Raw genomic sequence first — 16,864 nt, forward strand, 5'->3', positions numbered from 1 at the left:
TGTGTGTATATATATATTCTATTTGTTGGGGTGAAAATCAAGCTGAGGTGCAAGGAGTGACACATGACAGTAAGGACCAACCCCACTATAGACATTGAGGAAGCGACACTAGGCATGTGGACAATTATAAAACATGTCTTGCTGCATAGCGGGTCAAGATGGTAGATGAGTGGAGCGATACCACATACTGAGAATGTCATTCCAAACGTCTTCTCTGCTCAGCTCTCTCACTTATAAAAGAAATTAGATCCCACCTCACAAGGCAGGTGAAGAAATATGTTAATCAATATACAAAGTGTTCTTTATTTTCCTCCCCTCTCCCAATTTACTAACTTGGCTGTTGGAGGACCTTAGGCAGTACTGGCACCATGGTCCATTCATGCATGTTGACTTGTCCAACGACCTAATCCAAGGATACATGGACCATCTGGATTTAAGCATCAAACTATTGTTTCAATACCATTCTTATATTTCATCAACGTTTTAAAAATATTTATGAGTAAACCTAAGTTAATATTTTGAAATGTAGTAAAATCTAGAACACTATGATAATTAACGTGGCACATGAGTTTAAATTTTTCCCGGATACTTCTTCATCATCTACCTAATTTTTTCTTAATCTATTTTAAAAAATGATAGTCTATTCCATATTTCATTTATTTTATTGAATGTTTGTTCAAATGATATTTTTTTTGAAACATTTATAAGCAAAATTCAAGAGTATTAATTTAATAATTTAGCCTTCTAAGGATCGTACTGAAACTACATGTAGTTTCCATCTGTTGCTTGATGCACCGTATACGACACGTAGTCCAGAATCCGGATGAAGTTGAGCCGCATCTGCTGTCGACGCCATCGGAACGGCGTCGTTTAACCGTAAAGCATAACCCGCCAGCGCAGCAGCAGATTCGTTCTATTCAACGAACCGTCGGTTATTGAGTGAGGCGTAGAGGTACAGACTCCGACTGAAGACAGTGGAGAGCGAGAGCAAGAGGGAGTGAGAGAGAGAAGTGTGATTCGTGATCACTGATCGGCGGCGATAACGATGGCGTCGAAATTTGATTTCTCAGAGGAAGAATTTCAGGCATGCTGCGGAAGCTCCAAATTCGCCAGAGAAATGGTTGCCGCGTCCCCTTTTTCATCCTTGGAAGAAGCTCTAGCCACAGCTAGACTCGTCTGGTTCAATAAGGTCTCCATTCTTTTACCTTCTTTAATCTCTTCTTCACATATCATTGTTGGTGATCAATCTTGGCTGAATCTTGATGTTCGTTTTTGAAAGGTTGATGTGAGTGGTTGGCTGGAAGCGTTCTCTGCTCACCCACAGATTGGTCAACTCTCCAAGTCATCCAATCAGAAGAGTGCTCAGTTAAGATTCATTTTATGTCAGATTGTTACTTCTCTGTGTTCTTCGTTAAACTTGAATTGTTTGGAGCACTTTTAAGTTCTGATTGCTTCCGGTTTAAGACAAGATTTGAATAGTCGCTTTGTAGTAGATGCAGATGAATTCTGGAATGTAAGACTTAACTTCAGGTTGTGATGACTGTGAGAGAATTCTTATTGGTTTCAATTTTAACTGATACATTCCATAATAAAATACTCTCCAAGTCATCCAATCAGACGAGTGCTCAGTTAAGATTCTTTTTATGTTAGATTGTTTCTTCTCTGTGTTCTTCGTTAGAATTGAATTGTTTGGATCTCTTTTAAGTTCTGATTGCTTCCTGTTTAAGACAGATTTGAATAGTCGCTTTGTAGTAGATGCAGATGAATTCTGGAATGTAATACTTAAACTTCAGGTTGTAATGACTGTGAGAGAATTCTTATTGGTTTCAATTTTAACTGATACCTTCCATAATAAAATACTGAATAGTTTGAAATAGGGGATATCGATATGGTTTTGAAGCTTCCTTTCGTTTTATCCTATTTGCTGCGTTCTAGGTAATGTGAAGATGCTATTTACTGGCCAATTATGATAGTTGCTCATCGGCTCTGAGGTTGTTTGGGGAGGATAGATTTCATCTCGTTTTATTTATTTTGTATGTATGACTGACTCATTGGATGAGAACAGGGAGAAATTCAGGCTATTGATAGCCGAAACAGGGAGACTTTTCCCTTCATTATAGGTTTCATTATTCGTGCATTTGTCCTTCCCAGTTCCCACTTTTGATAATATTTCTCGTATAACTTTGTATGTTATTGCAAATCGTACACTTGAAGTGACTTCTAAAATGAAATTCTTCATAGATGGAGTAAGGGAGAACAATCAACTGCACTGGCAACCGCAACTGATTCTAGCTTACAGGTTAACATACCGTTCTGCTCCCAAATATGACAAGTACTTTGGAGTCTGTTTTAATATCATTGAGTCGCCTTATATCAACCATCAACATTTTTTCATTTTTTTCCCGCGAGGGTGGGTTATTAGGCGTACTTTTGCATAATACTTGCTGGCCTTTGCAGGAGCTCGCAGAATGGAATACTGAATATCATCAAAAGTTTGGATTTGTGTTTCTTATTTGTGCATCAGGACGGAGCACTAGCGAAATACTTGAAGAATTGAAGGTAGATCCTTTCTTGAAGTTCATTTTTATGATGATGGTTTCTAAAATTTTAGCTATCTATTCTTAAACTTTTTGAACCTGAATAAGACTATGGAATAATTTGTCTAGAACATATAGTGATCACAGGAGCTACCGTTACCATTTTACTAGGAAACTTCAAGCAAAATACTGAACGTAAATCAGATAAAGGATTGCCATAAATAATACTTGTTTTGCTTCGTCTTCTTTGGCCTATCTTCCAACAATGAGTGACTGAATCTGATCAAATGGAAAACCATTTCTTCCCTATTGAAAAGCCTCAATATTCCATTGAACTTAGCTCAATGATGAGAAGCCATTAGAATTTATTTTCCTTGTATTTTGTTCATATTTTCTGGCCAGTGGTGCAAGTCTTGAGATTTCGACTGAGTGATTGGTTTTGTTGTGATTGGAACTTTGAATTTTGTTTCATTTATTCTAAAACTCCATAAAAAATCCCCCTTCATTTAGTCAAATATGTTGTCTTCGTCTGAATTATGAACAATTGTGCCTGCTGCAGAAACGGTATCTAAATATACCCATAGTTGAGTTTGAGGTTGCTGCAGAGGAGCAAATGAAAATAACAAATTTGCGTCTTGCAAAGCTTTTCTCTACCAAACAAAATGGCTCTTCAACAACAGAGAGCTATCCTGCAGGTTTCGCAAGAAAAGTAGAAGGTACACTTTGATATGGATATAACAAAAGAACTTGCAAAGAGTACTTTATCTCTATCATCGGCGTGTTCATATCTTCATGGAAATTCATGCTTATTTGCTATATTCTGTTTTCAATGAACAGTAACTTCTATTAAGTGAACTATAATGTTACAAACTTAGCATGTTCAATTTAATAGAAAATAATTCTCTCGCTTAATCTTTCTAATAAGAATGCAAGAAACAACGAGATGAAGAGATTAAAACGATCTGCTCCTCAGAAGTCAGAAGAAATGAATACTAAACTGACACATTCTGATTCCACTAAGAGATTAATAATTCTTTGCACTACAAGTAACAATTATTCAATTAATCTCTTTTATTCTTTCTTGTGTGTGCCGAACACTTATTCAAGTGGTTTCCTTTATACCAATTTCAACTGTTAAGGTGGATGAATGTGACGTAACTATTTCAGAAAAATAGTAGGTTGATTGACATCCTAGTAACACTTTCTAATCATTGTTCATTTTCAAATTCTAGAAGATCGTGTGAGCATTATTGGAGGGCATCTCACTGCTGCAAATGCTGAAGCTCCAACTGGAAAGATGCCACAATTTTCAACTCGAACTCGTCCACCAATTACGACCCATGTGTTGGATGTTGCACGGGGATATCCAGCTGCTGGTATCGAGGTGTGCTTGGAGAGATGGAATGGTACTGAACCCCGCCCCTTATTCGGTAATGTTGATGCTGGTGGCTGGGTACTTGAAGGATCTTCAGTAACAGATAAAGATGGCAGAAGTGGCCAACTGTTGAGCATAGTTGATGCTATAAATCCAGGAATATACAGGATAAGTTTTAACACGGGCGAGTATTTCCCCACCGGGTTCTTTCCCTACGTTTCTGTCGTGTTCGAGATCAGGGAATCCCAGAAGTTGGAACACTTCCACGTCCCTCTCCTGCTTTCACCATTCTCATTTTCCACTTACCGTGGAAGCTAGAAGTTCTTAGTAGCAAAGAGACTGTTTTTGTCAAATATTTGGACGTCCTTTAGAGTACTATTTTGACTAGAGTCGAACAATGCAATGTCGATTGATACTAAACGACGTGGATGATTGGTGAATGTTGTATTTTCTGAAAAATCTTACTGCAAATTTGTGAGAAGATATCATCGTACATATGCTTTTTGAAAACTAGATTGAAGTTTCAGTTTATGATTATATAATGGCCCTTGGATGGAAAAATGTCTTTCAATTTTGTTTGTACGCATTTGGTATGACCATACTGATTGATTGACTATTTGGAGACTTTGATAGAAACAGCTGCTGGAGTAGTCATTGGGAAAGCTCAATTTCAAAGGAAAGGATTGTGAAGGCACGACGAGAATTTAATCTCTTTTCTCGCAGTATGATTTTGTCTTTATAAGTAACTATTTAATGTTGGTAGACTTCATATTATTTCTCATATGATGTTGATTTAGCACATCCCGCCTAGAAAACCTTTTATAATCGAATCTAAAATAGTTGTGTTTGAAGTTGAGAGAAAATTATGAGATATAAAATTCACATAAAGTAGTATGAAAATTAAGGAAAAAAATTAAGTAACTTTCAATTTCATCATTCACCTCTCTAATTAAACTTATCAAACATAAATAGTTTTGAAATTAATGGTGAGCTGCCGTCTCGATCTAAGAAAATGAAAATTTTATATTAGGGGTCTGGTTTGTGCATTTTTTCAATCTTGAAATGTTCAATTGAGGGTGTGATTATGACAACTCCCACAAAGTTTATGATGGTTTTTACAAATTTTCCTAAGTTTTATTTAAAAAATGCGAAAAAAGTCGAATACAAATTTTCATCCAAGGCCTTGAATTATCTTGATTGATTGATAGTATAACATTTCTATTGGTTCAATTAATTTCACCTTAAATTTTATTTTCATTAGTTAATAAATTAAATTTATTCTAATGAAATACCCACCTTAAACTTTCACTTAAGAGTCGGACAAATGAAATCAGCAAGATCACAAATTTCAGGCTATCAAGGAAGTGGCCTTGAATAATTGAACCACAATTTATGCTATAATTAATGCTCATTTTACAATTGTTGAGATAACAGCCAACAGAGGGAGAGCGAATAACTATAAATACAGTTGTAAACTTCAATTCTCTAATCTCAGCTTCTTTCTGGAGAAATATTTTAAAATAAACTAGCTTCAATTTTTTATTTTACAAGTCCAAAAAAGCAAAGATGCAAGCTGTGAAGGATAAACTACATGACATGAGCGCCATGCGCAAGGCCAAGGCCGAGGCAAAGGCCGAAGAGAAGGCGAGTTCTCCATAAACAGATAACCATTCTTTCATATTTGTACCTTTTTTTAAATATAATAATATATGAAATAACGTTCGAACACATGACATTTTGATCAAATATAACTCTCTGGAATTAGGCTCAGATTGAATTTTATGTTTATATCTTATAGCTGAGAGAATTTTTCATGCTTAAATCAAGTTGGATTGGAATTCTTTTTAAAATGTTTTTAAAGTTTTAGTTAAATTTTAATAAATGAAAGTAGTTTTGTAGATTTGTTTATCATCAAAGGGGAGGGAGCTGTATAAAGGCAACCTTTTGATATTCTTCAATCACCTTCATCCTAGATCCGCCTCAATTTTTCTCATCTATTGTCAGCTTCACATCGTTATATTCTTCATCCACTGATTTTAGCTAGTTGTTCAGCTTGAATCTCTAACACGAACCTTTTAAAAATAATGCTTGTTTTAATACAACAAAATTTTCGCTTCTTTGGAAAACATATTTTTCTTCCCAGCACGGTTTAAAAAACTAAACAAAGTTTTTAAAATAATTTTTTAAAAAAAAAATTGGCCTAGATTTTGAATATATATACACTTTTTTTTTTATAAAAAACTATAGGATAAAAATAAAAAAATACCTTGGTGAAACTTTCAAAGCTTAATTTGTAAAAGCAGAAAACTAAAAACAAAAAATTTGAAAAATTGAGTTTGAAAATGGCATTTGCAGGCAGAGAAGGAGCTGGCAAAGGCAAGAGTGGAGGTGGCTCATGAGGTAAGATTGGCAAGAGAAGCTGAAGCCGCAATGGATCTTCATGTGGCCAAAGCTGGAGAAAAGGCTGAGAGAGAAATGGCAAAGTATGCTCATACTCACCCCACTGCCTTTGTGGCTCCCGGCGGCACCACCAACTTGGCCGCCGCTCCCGTCGATGTCACCATGGTCGGGCCACCCGGCACCGTCGACATGACCGGAACCGTTCCCGTTAAGAAGATGCTATAAATTGATCATATGCTTGTTTTGTTTTGTTTCTGTCTTTCGCAACTTCTACCGTATCTTCAAATGCTGTGTAGTAGAATGTAAGAATTTGTATGGTTTCGTTTTTAATATTATTGATGGATCGTTGAGGTTTCTCCTTGTACTATTATCGTTTTTTTCTTCGAAAGATACTGGAACCATTTCATTAAAGTATGTGAGAAACATATCTATAAAAAAAATGGAAAAGTTATATAAAAGTACGTGCTCTGGTATAACGAAATGAAAGAGAAGATATTATAATTACAATGGAAGATCCAGAGAGAGTTATTATCGTATTTCAAGGACGTTCATGTATTAACACAGTAATTATTTTGATAACCCATTTTATTTTTATTATTATTATTATTATTATTTTTTCTAAAGATAAAAGGGAAAAAGTTCGATTCAATTTGGCACAAGAAAGACAAACTTTGGGTGGTGTAAAATGCAAGACACTATTCCAAGCAGTAGTTGAACCAACTCTCAGCAATTCTTACCAAAACGATGTCGTGTTGAGAAGAAATGACTAGAAGGGTCTCTTTTCTACCTATTCTCTTGTGTTATATATGAACATGAAAGATTTCTTGTGCACATTTTTTGTTGTGGAGTTTTTTGGTGCAAAAATGGCAGAGAAAGAGAAGAAGATTGAAGTCATCACTGCCATTTACAAAGTAAACCTTCATTGCCATCAATGTTGGAGAGAAATCAAAAAACCTCTTGCAAGAACACAAGGTAAAATTAATTTATCATTTTCTTACTTGCTTTTTTCTCATTCGTTTTCCCTCATTTTCTTGGCAACCAAACACGTTTAGAATAGAAATTTTTGCAAACCTCCTCGTTCTACCATGACAAAAGGATGACTTTTGAAAATATTTTTCAAAACTTTTTTAGTATTTCTTTACATAATCAAAAGGTAATCTAAAAATGGGACGCTTGCAAAAAAGAAATAATAACAAAGTTTGAAAGTCCAACCTATGAAAAAAAAAATGCAATACTCTAATATATAGCCTTAATGAACATGAAGCCCATATATATATATGTATATATATTCGATACACCATTTATATATTTGAAAATTTGAAAACGTACTATTAGAATAATTAGAAAATCGAAAAAAATCATATTTTAAACCTAAAAGTTGTTGCTATATTTGCAAATATGACAAATATTTTAGCTACTTATTATAAATTCTCTTTCAAAATTCTAAAAATACTTAAAAACGACTTAATTAGTATTTATCACTAAAAAAGGCTTATAAAAGAAGTATCAATGAAATAAATTTTTTTTTTTAAATTGCAAACCGTCCATGAATTAAGAACTCGTGATAGAATGCTCTAAATCTTCACACCTCACGGGTCAATAGTCATTTAAGACTGCCATTTCTTTTATATTTAGAATTTTGGTGGTGTGGTTGTATGTGTGTATATATATACTGTGTGATGGAATTATTGATCCTTTAACCTAATGTTTTTTTTTTAATTTTTTTAATATTGATTATTAGGGGTTCAAAGTGTCGAAGTTGAAATGGAGAAAAATGAAATTAAGGTGAAGGGTTCAAATTTGGATGTGCTGAAAACTCATAAGCAAATAGAAAAGTTGAGCAAGAAAAAGGTTGAGTTGATATCTCCCAAAGTGCAGCCCAACGAAAAAGAAACCCCCAAACCCACAGACAACAAACCCAAACAAATCCTTGTGAGTTTAATATTTTTTATTAACATTAATTTATATATATCCATTTTGTTCCGTCTGTAATTTCAAAAAGTCAATTTTAGTTCGTTAATTTTAAAAAAGTGACTATTTTTAATTTTTATCTTATTTTTTTCATCATAATTATATGGTTGTAATTTCAAAAAGTCTATTTTAATTTGTAAACTTTTAAAAAATAACTATTCCTTTTAATTTTTTCCTCGATCATAATTTTATCATCATACTTCACTCAACTTCTTAAGATTTAGTCATAAATTATGTGTTAGTTTCTATCAAGTATTCAATTTTACAAATAGAGACTAAATCGATCGTTTTTGAAGGGTACGTAGTCTGAAATGGACGTTACTAACATGAGTTTAATTGATGTATGTCTCTAACCAAAAGATCATGAGTTCGATTCTCCCATGGTAAAAAAAAAATATTATTAAATTTTTTTTCTTTTTAAATGGAAGAATATTAATCACATTACAAGTATAGGGGTGCAAATTCCAACCTCAACCTTTCTTTTTTCTATTTTTTATTTATTCTTTTCATTTGGCAGATCCATCGAACAATAACAGCCAAGGTTCACTTGCACTGCGCCAAATGTGAGCAAGACCTCAAGAACAAGCTGCTAAAGCATAAAGGTTCGCTGGCAAATCCTTTTTCATTTTATATTCTTAAATACTTTATTTTAGTTATGATCTTGTATAAATTATATTTTAATTTGTACAATTAAAAAGGCTACAATATTAAAAGTATACTAAATTTGAAAGCAAAAAATATTGTAACTTCTAAATTTGCTTTGATTTAATTTTAAACTCTCAAAAGATTGTGTTTTAGTTCTTAAACTTGGTCTCTCTCAGGGACCAAAATTTATGTTAAATTATTATCAAATAATTAATCAACCGGATTAAAATAGTTCGTTATGCAAAATTTTCAAACATCAGAACAAAATATTTAAAATTAATTTATAGAATAATACTTGGTAAATTAACTACTACTTTCATGTTAAATCCCCAAAAATTACATTATGAAAAATCAATGTATATTCTAGTTTCAACAATTTATTCATTCTGATGCAAAATCTGTCAGTAATTTGACATGCCTTATCTGATAATTATAAAGAACATGTTTCTAATAATTACGAAAATGGCAATTCAATAATTATTGAAAAATATAATAAACATATAAAAAAATTACTATTTCTCCAATTTCACTACTTTTGTAAATTGTGAAAATAGCTACAAAATTAGTCAACCTCTAAAACTGGAGCCATTTGAAAATAAGAAGCTATATATTTGCAGGTATATATAGTGTGAAAACTGATATCAAAGCACAAACCCTAACGATTGAAGGAACCATAGAACCAGAGAAATTCAGATCCTACCTGAAGAAGAAGCTGCACAAACACATAGACATTACCGCCGACAAGAAATCGGTAGATTCGTCGAAGCCATCGACGGAGAAGAAGAATGAAAGTACTGAGAAAGAGAAGCCGAAAGAAAAATCTTCATCTAAGACGACGACCACTAAAATTGCAGAGATTCAAATCAAACAAAGCGACAATAATGTTAATAACAACAGTAATGTTCCATATTTCATTCACTATGTCTATGCTCCACAGTTGTTCAGTGATGAAAATCCAAACGCATGTCGAGTAATGTAAGTAACGGTTGATTTTTTACGATAAAAATTTCATATTTCAACTAATTAAATAAGAGAAATTTGATATTGAAAGTGTGCTTATTTTTTTATTTTTAACAAATCACGTTAGTTCCTTTAAAATCTATAGCCTTTTTGAGATCTTCATAGGCTATTGAAACTCATTCTCATTTGTAATTTAAATGTAAGCAATTTAAACTAAATCTTGTGCAAATTCACATAATAAATAATTATTCTATGTAATGTAAAGTAAAATAGCTCAATATTAGAATCGTCTCCTAATTTATATCTTACTATTTTGACCTACACTGCAAGAAATTTAAACTCTTTTGGCCCAACAAATCATCATTTTAACTCACCATTTGTCAATAAAAACTTCGAAGCTTCGTCATAACACACTGTGTTGGGAGAAAATTTTACCGACGAAATTTACAGTTCATTGTCAGAAGTGGTCTTTTGGCGATGAAACTGCTTTCATCAGTGAAAATGAAATATTTGCCAACGAAATCAAGTTAATATCAGATATATTTATAATCAAATATATTCTAATTACTAATTGAGAAACTAACTTGTTCTTATTTCTTCATCTTAACTTGCCCTAGCTCTGTCTGAGAACATCACTGTGAAGAAAACCTAGTTTTTCTTTTATTAGTTTTACCTTGAGACTATCATGATTATCCAAAATTTATTATATTAGACAAAAAGTTTCTCAATGTTTATCTTTCCAGCTAATCCTATTCTTCTTTTCTTATATATATCCAATAATATAATGAGAGAAATTAAACTTCTATTTGGTTATATTTTTTTCTTATTTTTTGTGGGTTTAAAAAAATTATTTATCTGGTTTACTTACCATTTCTTTACTTATGATCTTTTCACTTTATTAAAAATAGTTTCGAAAGCTGAACAAAATTCTTAAAAAAAAAAAAGTTATCCACAAATAAGAACAATTAAAAAATGTAAAAAAAAAAACAATTAAAAAAATCATGATGAAACGATAAGTAAATTACTCACGGCCAAAGCGAGGCCGGTAATTAATATATACCTCCAACATCCTTTTCAATATGTTGTAAAAAAAAATGGATTTGTTTGGAGAAAAGGAGTTAAAGGCTACGAAGTCACTCAGTCGAACTATAAAGAAAGAAAGGGAGTCCTAAGTTCTGTTCCATCGGATTTAATTTATCTATATATTTATTATAAATAAAAAAAACTTAGGTAACTAAATATTAATGATTATTGGTTTAAATGGTACCCAAATCGAATCAAAAGCACTCTTAGGAATCATAAAATAAATAAAAGTTACAAACATTAAAAAGAAAAAAAAGAAGAAGAAGAAGAAGAAGAAGAAGAAAAAGTTGGGTTTTTTGTACCAAAGTTTGAAGACAATTAAATTATGACTAATCTAAACAATTATTATTAATTTCTCTAACCTTTTTTTTTTTCTCTTTTTTCCAATCTTGAAGCTCAATAAGATGCTCTCCCGCCGGAGTTTCCTTCTCCCCATCCGTCCACCGGCAGCTGACTTTGATTTGCCGTCATATTCATCGGCAGATTGAAGAACGGCAAACCGGCGGCCGACGGGTCGGGAAATGGGTTGCTGAGGCTCCCTCCGCAGCCACCTCCGCCGTTGGACGGCTCTTCCTCGTCCAACGGCAGCCTCTCGTAGGCGACGTTGGTGAACGATGAAGCGATGACGATCACCGGTCCGGAAGCAATCAAAGAGCCGACGACATTCCCTCCGACGATCTGCCCTTGCCCTCCGGCCAGAAAGATTGTCAAACTCGTGGCGCCCGGCGGAGCCGGCGGCGGTAAGAACGACCCCGACAAGGACAATATCTCATACCTGTTAACAAATATTAATAACCTAGTAATTTAGACTTTTTGGATTTAATAATAATTTAGTTTGTAAATATTGTTTTCTCTTCAATTAATAGTCGAGTTCTTTATTTCTTTCAAACGAGAAAAATTATTCAATAGTATAATCACCGTACAGCTCTTAGATGCTGGTCTAAAATCAGCTACAACAAACAAATATTAAGCACATATTTCTATCTAAAAAAAAATTGATAGTTTATTAATTTGTTTAATTTTCAATTTTTATATTTATCTTTTTAATTTGTCAACAATTTAATATGAAAATCAGCACTTTAAGTATTTATAAATATAGAATAACTTGAATTCAATCCCTTCATAATAAGAAAAATATTTAAAGGTCCGTTTCGCTTCTGTTTTCTTAAAAAAAAGGTTGTATGAACAATATTTAAAATAAATTATAAATTATAAAGAAATAAGAAATAATAAATTTGTTTTTATTGTTTTCAAAATTTTCCATATAATTTTAAGAATATTTCTAAAAAATGAGAAACAAGTTCAAAGTTTTTTAATTAAATTGAAAACAATAGAGGAGAAATCGAAACATTACTTAATTTAATGGCGATTGCCAGAATATTTTTCTGAAATAATTTATAAATTTTTGGGAGGAGTTAATTAAAAGATTAATAATATGAATTAATAAAAGTTCTGTGTATTAAAAAAAGAAGAATAAAAAAAAGATAAAATACCTGCCATGGAGGGTGAGGACAGCTCCGGCGGAGGCGGGTTGGCGGAGGGTGACGTTGGTGACGGCGCCGGAGCCGCTCAAAACACAGATCCCCCGCTGGCGCTTACGGGCGTACGTGGCGACGGAGTCAAAGATATCGCAGCCGGAGTTGACTTCCAAGATGTGGGCCCGCAACGTGTTGGCGCTTTCTCTGGTGATGATCACCGGCGGTTTCTGCTTGTTTTTCGAACCGGGCGGGCGGCCCCTCGGCCGCCGCCCCACGATTTCTCCGCCGGAGTTTGGTTGCTGGGAGTTGCTCATGTGCTCTTCATTATCGCCGCCGTGGAACTGGTCGGAGCCGTCGTCGCCTCCGTCCGGCGGCCTCCGGAGGTGGAGATCCACGGGGCGGTGCTGCAGCTGGTGGACGAAGTGGGAAGCAGAACCCAAGTCTAAGCCCGCCATCAACAACAAATAAGAATAATAATAATTAGGGAAAATAATAAAAGAGATATAAATCTTTTAATCGACACAGTGGAATTATAATTTTATAAAAACAAAAAACCCTAGAACGAATGGGAAACGGGAGGAAGAAGGGAAAGGGGAGAGAGAGAAGAGGAAGAGGAAGACGATGAAAGAGGAGAGAGAGAGGATGAAGAAGAAAATGCTGCGATTCCCACAAACAATAAATTCTAATAAAATATTTAAACTAGAAAGAGTCACTTTATGTTTTTCTATTATTTTAATCGCTGTTCATTGGTATGATTTAGTTTTGAACTTTAGCTTCTAATGTGATAGAGTTATTTTAAATTGACAATAATTTAGTTTATAAAATTTTAATGTATAATAATTTAGTATATATAATTTAAAGTTTGTCACATGCTAATCACTATTTTAAAAAATACCGCTACAATTTAATACGGTTTCTTTTGTTTAGGTAGATATAACGATAGATCAAATGTATTTATAAATTACAAATATATTCATTGTTATATAATAAAAATCAACAATTAAATTTTGATGAGATTTAGTATAGGGATTAAATTGTTACAAACATTAAAACTATGGGAACTAGTTAAATTGTTATACGAGTTACTAAATTGTTAATATTTTGAAAGTATAGGAACCAAACCGTTACAAACTAAAATTCAAATATTAAATCGTTATTTCATACACAAACCAAAAATGTTTTTTTAATCTAATTTTAATATTTAATTAAATCACACATTTTTTTAATATAGGGTGTGGAGATTCAAACTCACCATCTTTCGATCAGAATTACTTAACCAAATTTAATTAATTTAGCTTTAACTAAACTATAGAAATCAAATTGAAACTTCTAAAATCATTGTAACCAAATTCAACCAAATCCAAATCTTGGGGACTAAATTTATGAGAGCACGGCTATATTAAAATTAAGGCGGAGTAAAAAAAAAAAAGAATGTATATATTTTAAGGATGATAATTTTAAATAACACTACTACGAAAATGAAACTTTTAAAATAAATTTGGGACGAAATTATTTAAACTTTATTTTGAGATTATGTCAGGCTAAATATACTCTCATGAGGTTCAATGGAAAATTGTTAGTTATATTATCTGCATGCTATATTTTATGCATATTTATACTTATATATAAAGAATATTTTTTTTACTAAACTTAATTTTCCTACAAATTAATAAAGTCAAATACTTTCCAATTAAGTTAATTTAATATTCAAAGGAACTCCCTTCATACTGTGGTTTATTTTTTGTGATTTATTTGTTTAATAAATATGATAAAAACAGAACTCTAATTATATATATCGAAATTATTTAAATATAATGACAAAGTTTAATTAATGATTAATCTTATAAATTGTGGGAACAAGGAATAGATTATTAGTTTGTATTGGATAGTGCTGTCTGTACAATTACTTCAAAATTACAATGATCACATGTATATGACTAGAACTGGAAAACGGTTTGAGATTATTATAATAATTTGATTATTTTATGGTATATCATTATAATAAATTTATTATTAATTATTAATATTAAAAAAATCAACATGATTTTTATGTTTTAACAAATATTTCAAGTCAACAAAACCTAACAACATACGGTAATTAAGTTGATAGTAGAGATAATTGATTAAAACAATTTAATGTTATTTATACTGATCTATTTTATTTATTTATTATTCCAATTTTTTTAATTGTACTTTTTTGCATTTTTTTAGGGAACGTAGGTTTAATTAGTTCATTTAACTACTATTTAATTTGTGTGATCAACTCGAACATAATTCTAATTAGATATTGTAGTGCATGATCTTCATACCAATGATAGAGATTCAAACTTATTTACGAAGTAATTAACATGATAATATATATAATTATATATATAATTATGTAACATTTGATTTTGGATTATTTATTTGATTAAGTTGTGAGTAAAAAAAATAAAAATAAAAAAAGCTTGAGATACTGTCGGATTACTTGAAAATTTAAAATTAACAAAAATAAATAAATAAAAAATCATTCCAACCAAACGGAATAAAAGCTAAAAATATACCCTTTAAATTGAAATCTAACACAGATTCCTGAAAATAATAAATAATCTTATGTTCTAAGACATGATTATGAATGGTTGGAATATATAATTCCATAATAAATTAATTACAATAATATAATAATTAAATTATTATTTTTAGGGTTTATAAATGCTGCATAATTGGGGAAAGAAAGTACTATATGTTTCTTTTACCTTTAATTAATAAATCAAGAGGGAACAATATATAATTATTAGGTGCTTGAAAAAGGTGACAAGCACAAAGTGGATTAAGCTATGTACAGTTAGGAGTAAACTATAATTTATCCTATGATAATTTTTTTAATGTGACTTTACAATATTTTAAGAAAAACTAATGAATTAATTAAACTTCTGATTAATTTTTTGAAAAAAATAAAATAAAGTACCTTTTTAAGACACACCATGTTAATGAGTCTTTGGAAGGATAATAAAATTAAAGTTTAGACCTAGGTAGATTTTATATGATATGATTAAATTTTAACAAGGGGGATAAATTATTTGTTATACTAATATTTGACTAAGTGATTTGTCAATTAATATTTTATTGTTAGTCTAATCAAAATGATAATATTGAAAAGATATATATATTGTAATGGGAGAACAGAGACGATATCTTTGCATTGCACTAGTTAATTTTTATTTTTATTTTTCAATGCTCCTGTTGATCTTCACTTTTCTTTCTTTTTTAATAGTTGTGTTGATAAATGCACTTCTAATTAATAAACGTTGTAGAAAATATATAAGGGGAGTAATTATATAGTTAATTTTTAATTTGACGGGATTAAATTAGAGATGATATAAGAATTTGTAATCGACCCATGATTTTTTGGTCATAGGGATTATGGTTTCCTATGTCAGATAACGTTACGATACTTATTCTCATTCGCCATCAACCTACTTCTTCAACATAACATAGGGTAATTAACTTGATGAAATATAAGGTTAAAATCTTTCAACAATAATATGGCTTCACGTACGCTCTTTTGCTTCTTTAAATTTAAATTCTCTTAAATTCGATGCGGGGAAATCGAGCATATAGTCGTTTAAAATTCATGGATATTAATTTTCCCTAACATATAAAACTTAGAGAATGGAGCCAAATGATACAGAGAGACAAACAACTCTTCATTATATTAAAAATAAATTGCACAAAATGATTGTGATATCTAAAAATACCAATAATTAGTGTTACACACATCATATTGGATACGACCTTAACCTACTTTTTTGTAATTAAAAAAATATGATATAATGTGCATAACAATGCTACCTTAGGCTATCTTATAGGTGGCATGACCCAAAAGTTCTTTTCTTAATATTCCTTAAAAAAACTATATTATAAAACCCATGATGGCAATGAAGGGTTAATTTCTTTAATTAATATATTAATATAATGACGCCAAAGCCATAGGCATCATAATTTAATTATATTGTTTTGACTTTTTTACTTTTTAAGTTAAATTCATCTCTCCATGAAAAAGGCACTCTCAAGATATGTGAAAATTTGCAAGGTTTGCAAATTTAAAATTCTTATTTAATTAAGACCGTTATTTATTATCATATGAATATCATTGTAATATGTAGAGATGTTTTATATAAGAATGAGGGTAGCATACCTTCTTTTTAGTACAACGAGTAGAAATGTCAATCCTTCATAATAGTCTTATTTTTCCTCAACAACAATAAGAGACTGAAAGATCAGGGATTCAGACTCATGATCTTTTGATGAGGTATCGATTATCGTTGAACTAAGCTCAGATTTGCATGAGGGAAACATATGTAATCCCAAGTTAAAAAATGAAAATTAGTCTAATGTTCGAGAGAGGTAGTTGGATTATAGAGAGAATCAGAATC

At 31.5% G+C, this 16,864-nt stretch overlaps 4 protein-coding genes across 6 annotated transcripts; 3 read left to right on the forward strand and 1 right to left on the reverse strand.

Moving 5' to 3' along the window:
* The first annotated feature begins 810 nt into the window (after positions 1-810).
* On the forward strand, positions 811-4,425 carry LOC111016114 (transthyretin-like protein). 3 transcript variants are annotated; one of them, XM_022291401.2, is made up of 6 exons: positions 811-1,189; positions 1,280-1,365; positions 2,242-2,299; positions 2,458-2,559; positions 3,097-3,253; positions 3,770-4,425. In XM_022291401.2, exons 1-6 carry the CDS (start codon positions 1,046-1,048, stop codon positions 4,228-4,230), a joined length of 1,008 nt encoding a protein of 335 aa, XP_022147093.1. In that variant the 5' UTR covers positions 811-1,045; the 3' UTR covers positions 4,231-4,425. The 3 variants fall into 3 exon arrangements, with proteins under 3 accessions (XP_022147093.1, XP_022147094.1, XP_087980757.1); XM_022291402.2 differs by having other exon boundaries at positions 813-1,189; positions 3,773-4,425; XM_088124631.1 differs by lacking the exons at positions 811-1,189; positions 1,280-1,365 and adding an exon at positions 1,394-1,628.
* Positions 4,426-5,417: 992 nt separating this feature from the next.
* Positions 5,418-6,723, forward strand: LOC111016115 (uncharacterized). Its single transcript, XM_088124538.1, has 2 exons — positions 5,418-5,560; positions 6,272-6,723. The coding sequence occupies exons 1-2, from the start codon at positions 5,479-5,481 to the stop codon at positions 6,535-6,537; spliced, it is 348 nt and encodes a 115-aa protein (XP_087980664.1). The 5' UTR covers positions 5,418-5,478; the 3' UTR covers positions 6,538-6,723.
* Positions 6,724-7,162: 439 nt separating this feature from the next.
* On the forward strand, positions 7,163-9,963 carry LOC111016109 (Heavy metal transport/detoxification superfamily protein). The gene is made up of 4 exons (XM_022291395.2): positions 7,163-7,284; positions 8,054-8,244; positions 8,801-8,885; positions 9,546-9,963. The coding sequence occupies exons 1-4, from the start codon at positions 7,176-7,178 to the stop codon at positions 9,905-9,907; spliced, it is 747 nt and encodes a 248-aa protein (XP_022147087.2). The 5' UTR covers positions 7,163-7,175; the 3' UTR covers positions 9,908-9,963.
* A 1,199-nt stretch (positions 9,964-11,162) lies between these two features.
* LOC111016091 (AT-hook motif nuclear-localized protein 23-like) lies at positions 11,163-13,104 on the reverse strand. Its single transcript, XM_022291371.2, has 2 exons — positions 12,465-13,104; positions 11,163-11,746 (listed from the first exon to the last, which is right to left on the reverse strand). Exons 1-2 carry the CDS (start codon positions 12,902-12,904, stop codon positions 11,368-11,370), a joined length of 819 nt encoding a protein of 272 aa, XP_022147063.1. The 5' UTR covers positions 12,905-13,104; the 3' UTR covers positions 11,163-11,367.
* Between the last annotated feature and the right edge of the window lie 3,760 nt (positions 13,105-16,864).

This window comes from Momordica charantia, assembly GCF_013281855.1.
Source record: "Momordica charantia cultivar OHB3-1 chromosome 5 unlocalized genomic scaffold, Mcharantia_2.0 BLBB01000005.1, whole genome shotgun sequence".
NCBI lineage: Eukaryota > Viridiplantae > Streptophyta > Magnoliopsida > Cucurbitales > Cucurbitaceae > Momordica > Momordica charantia.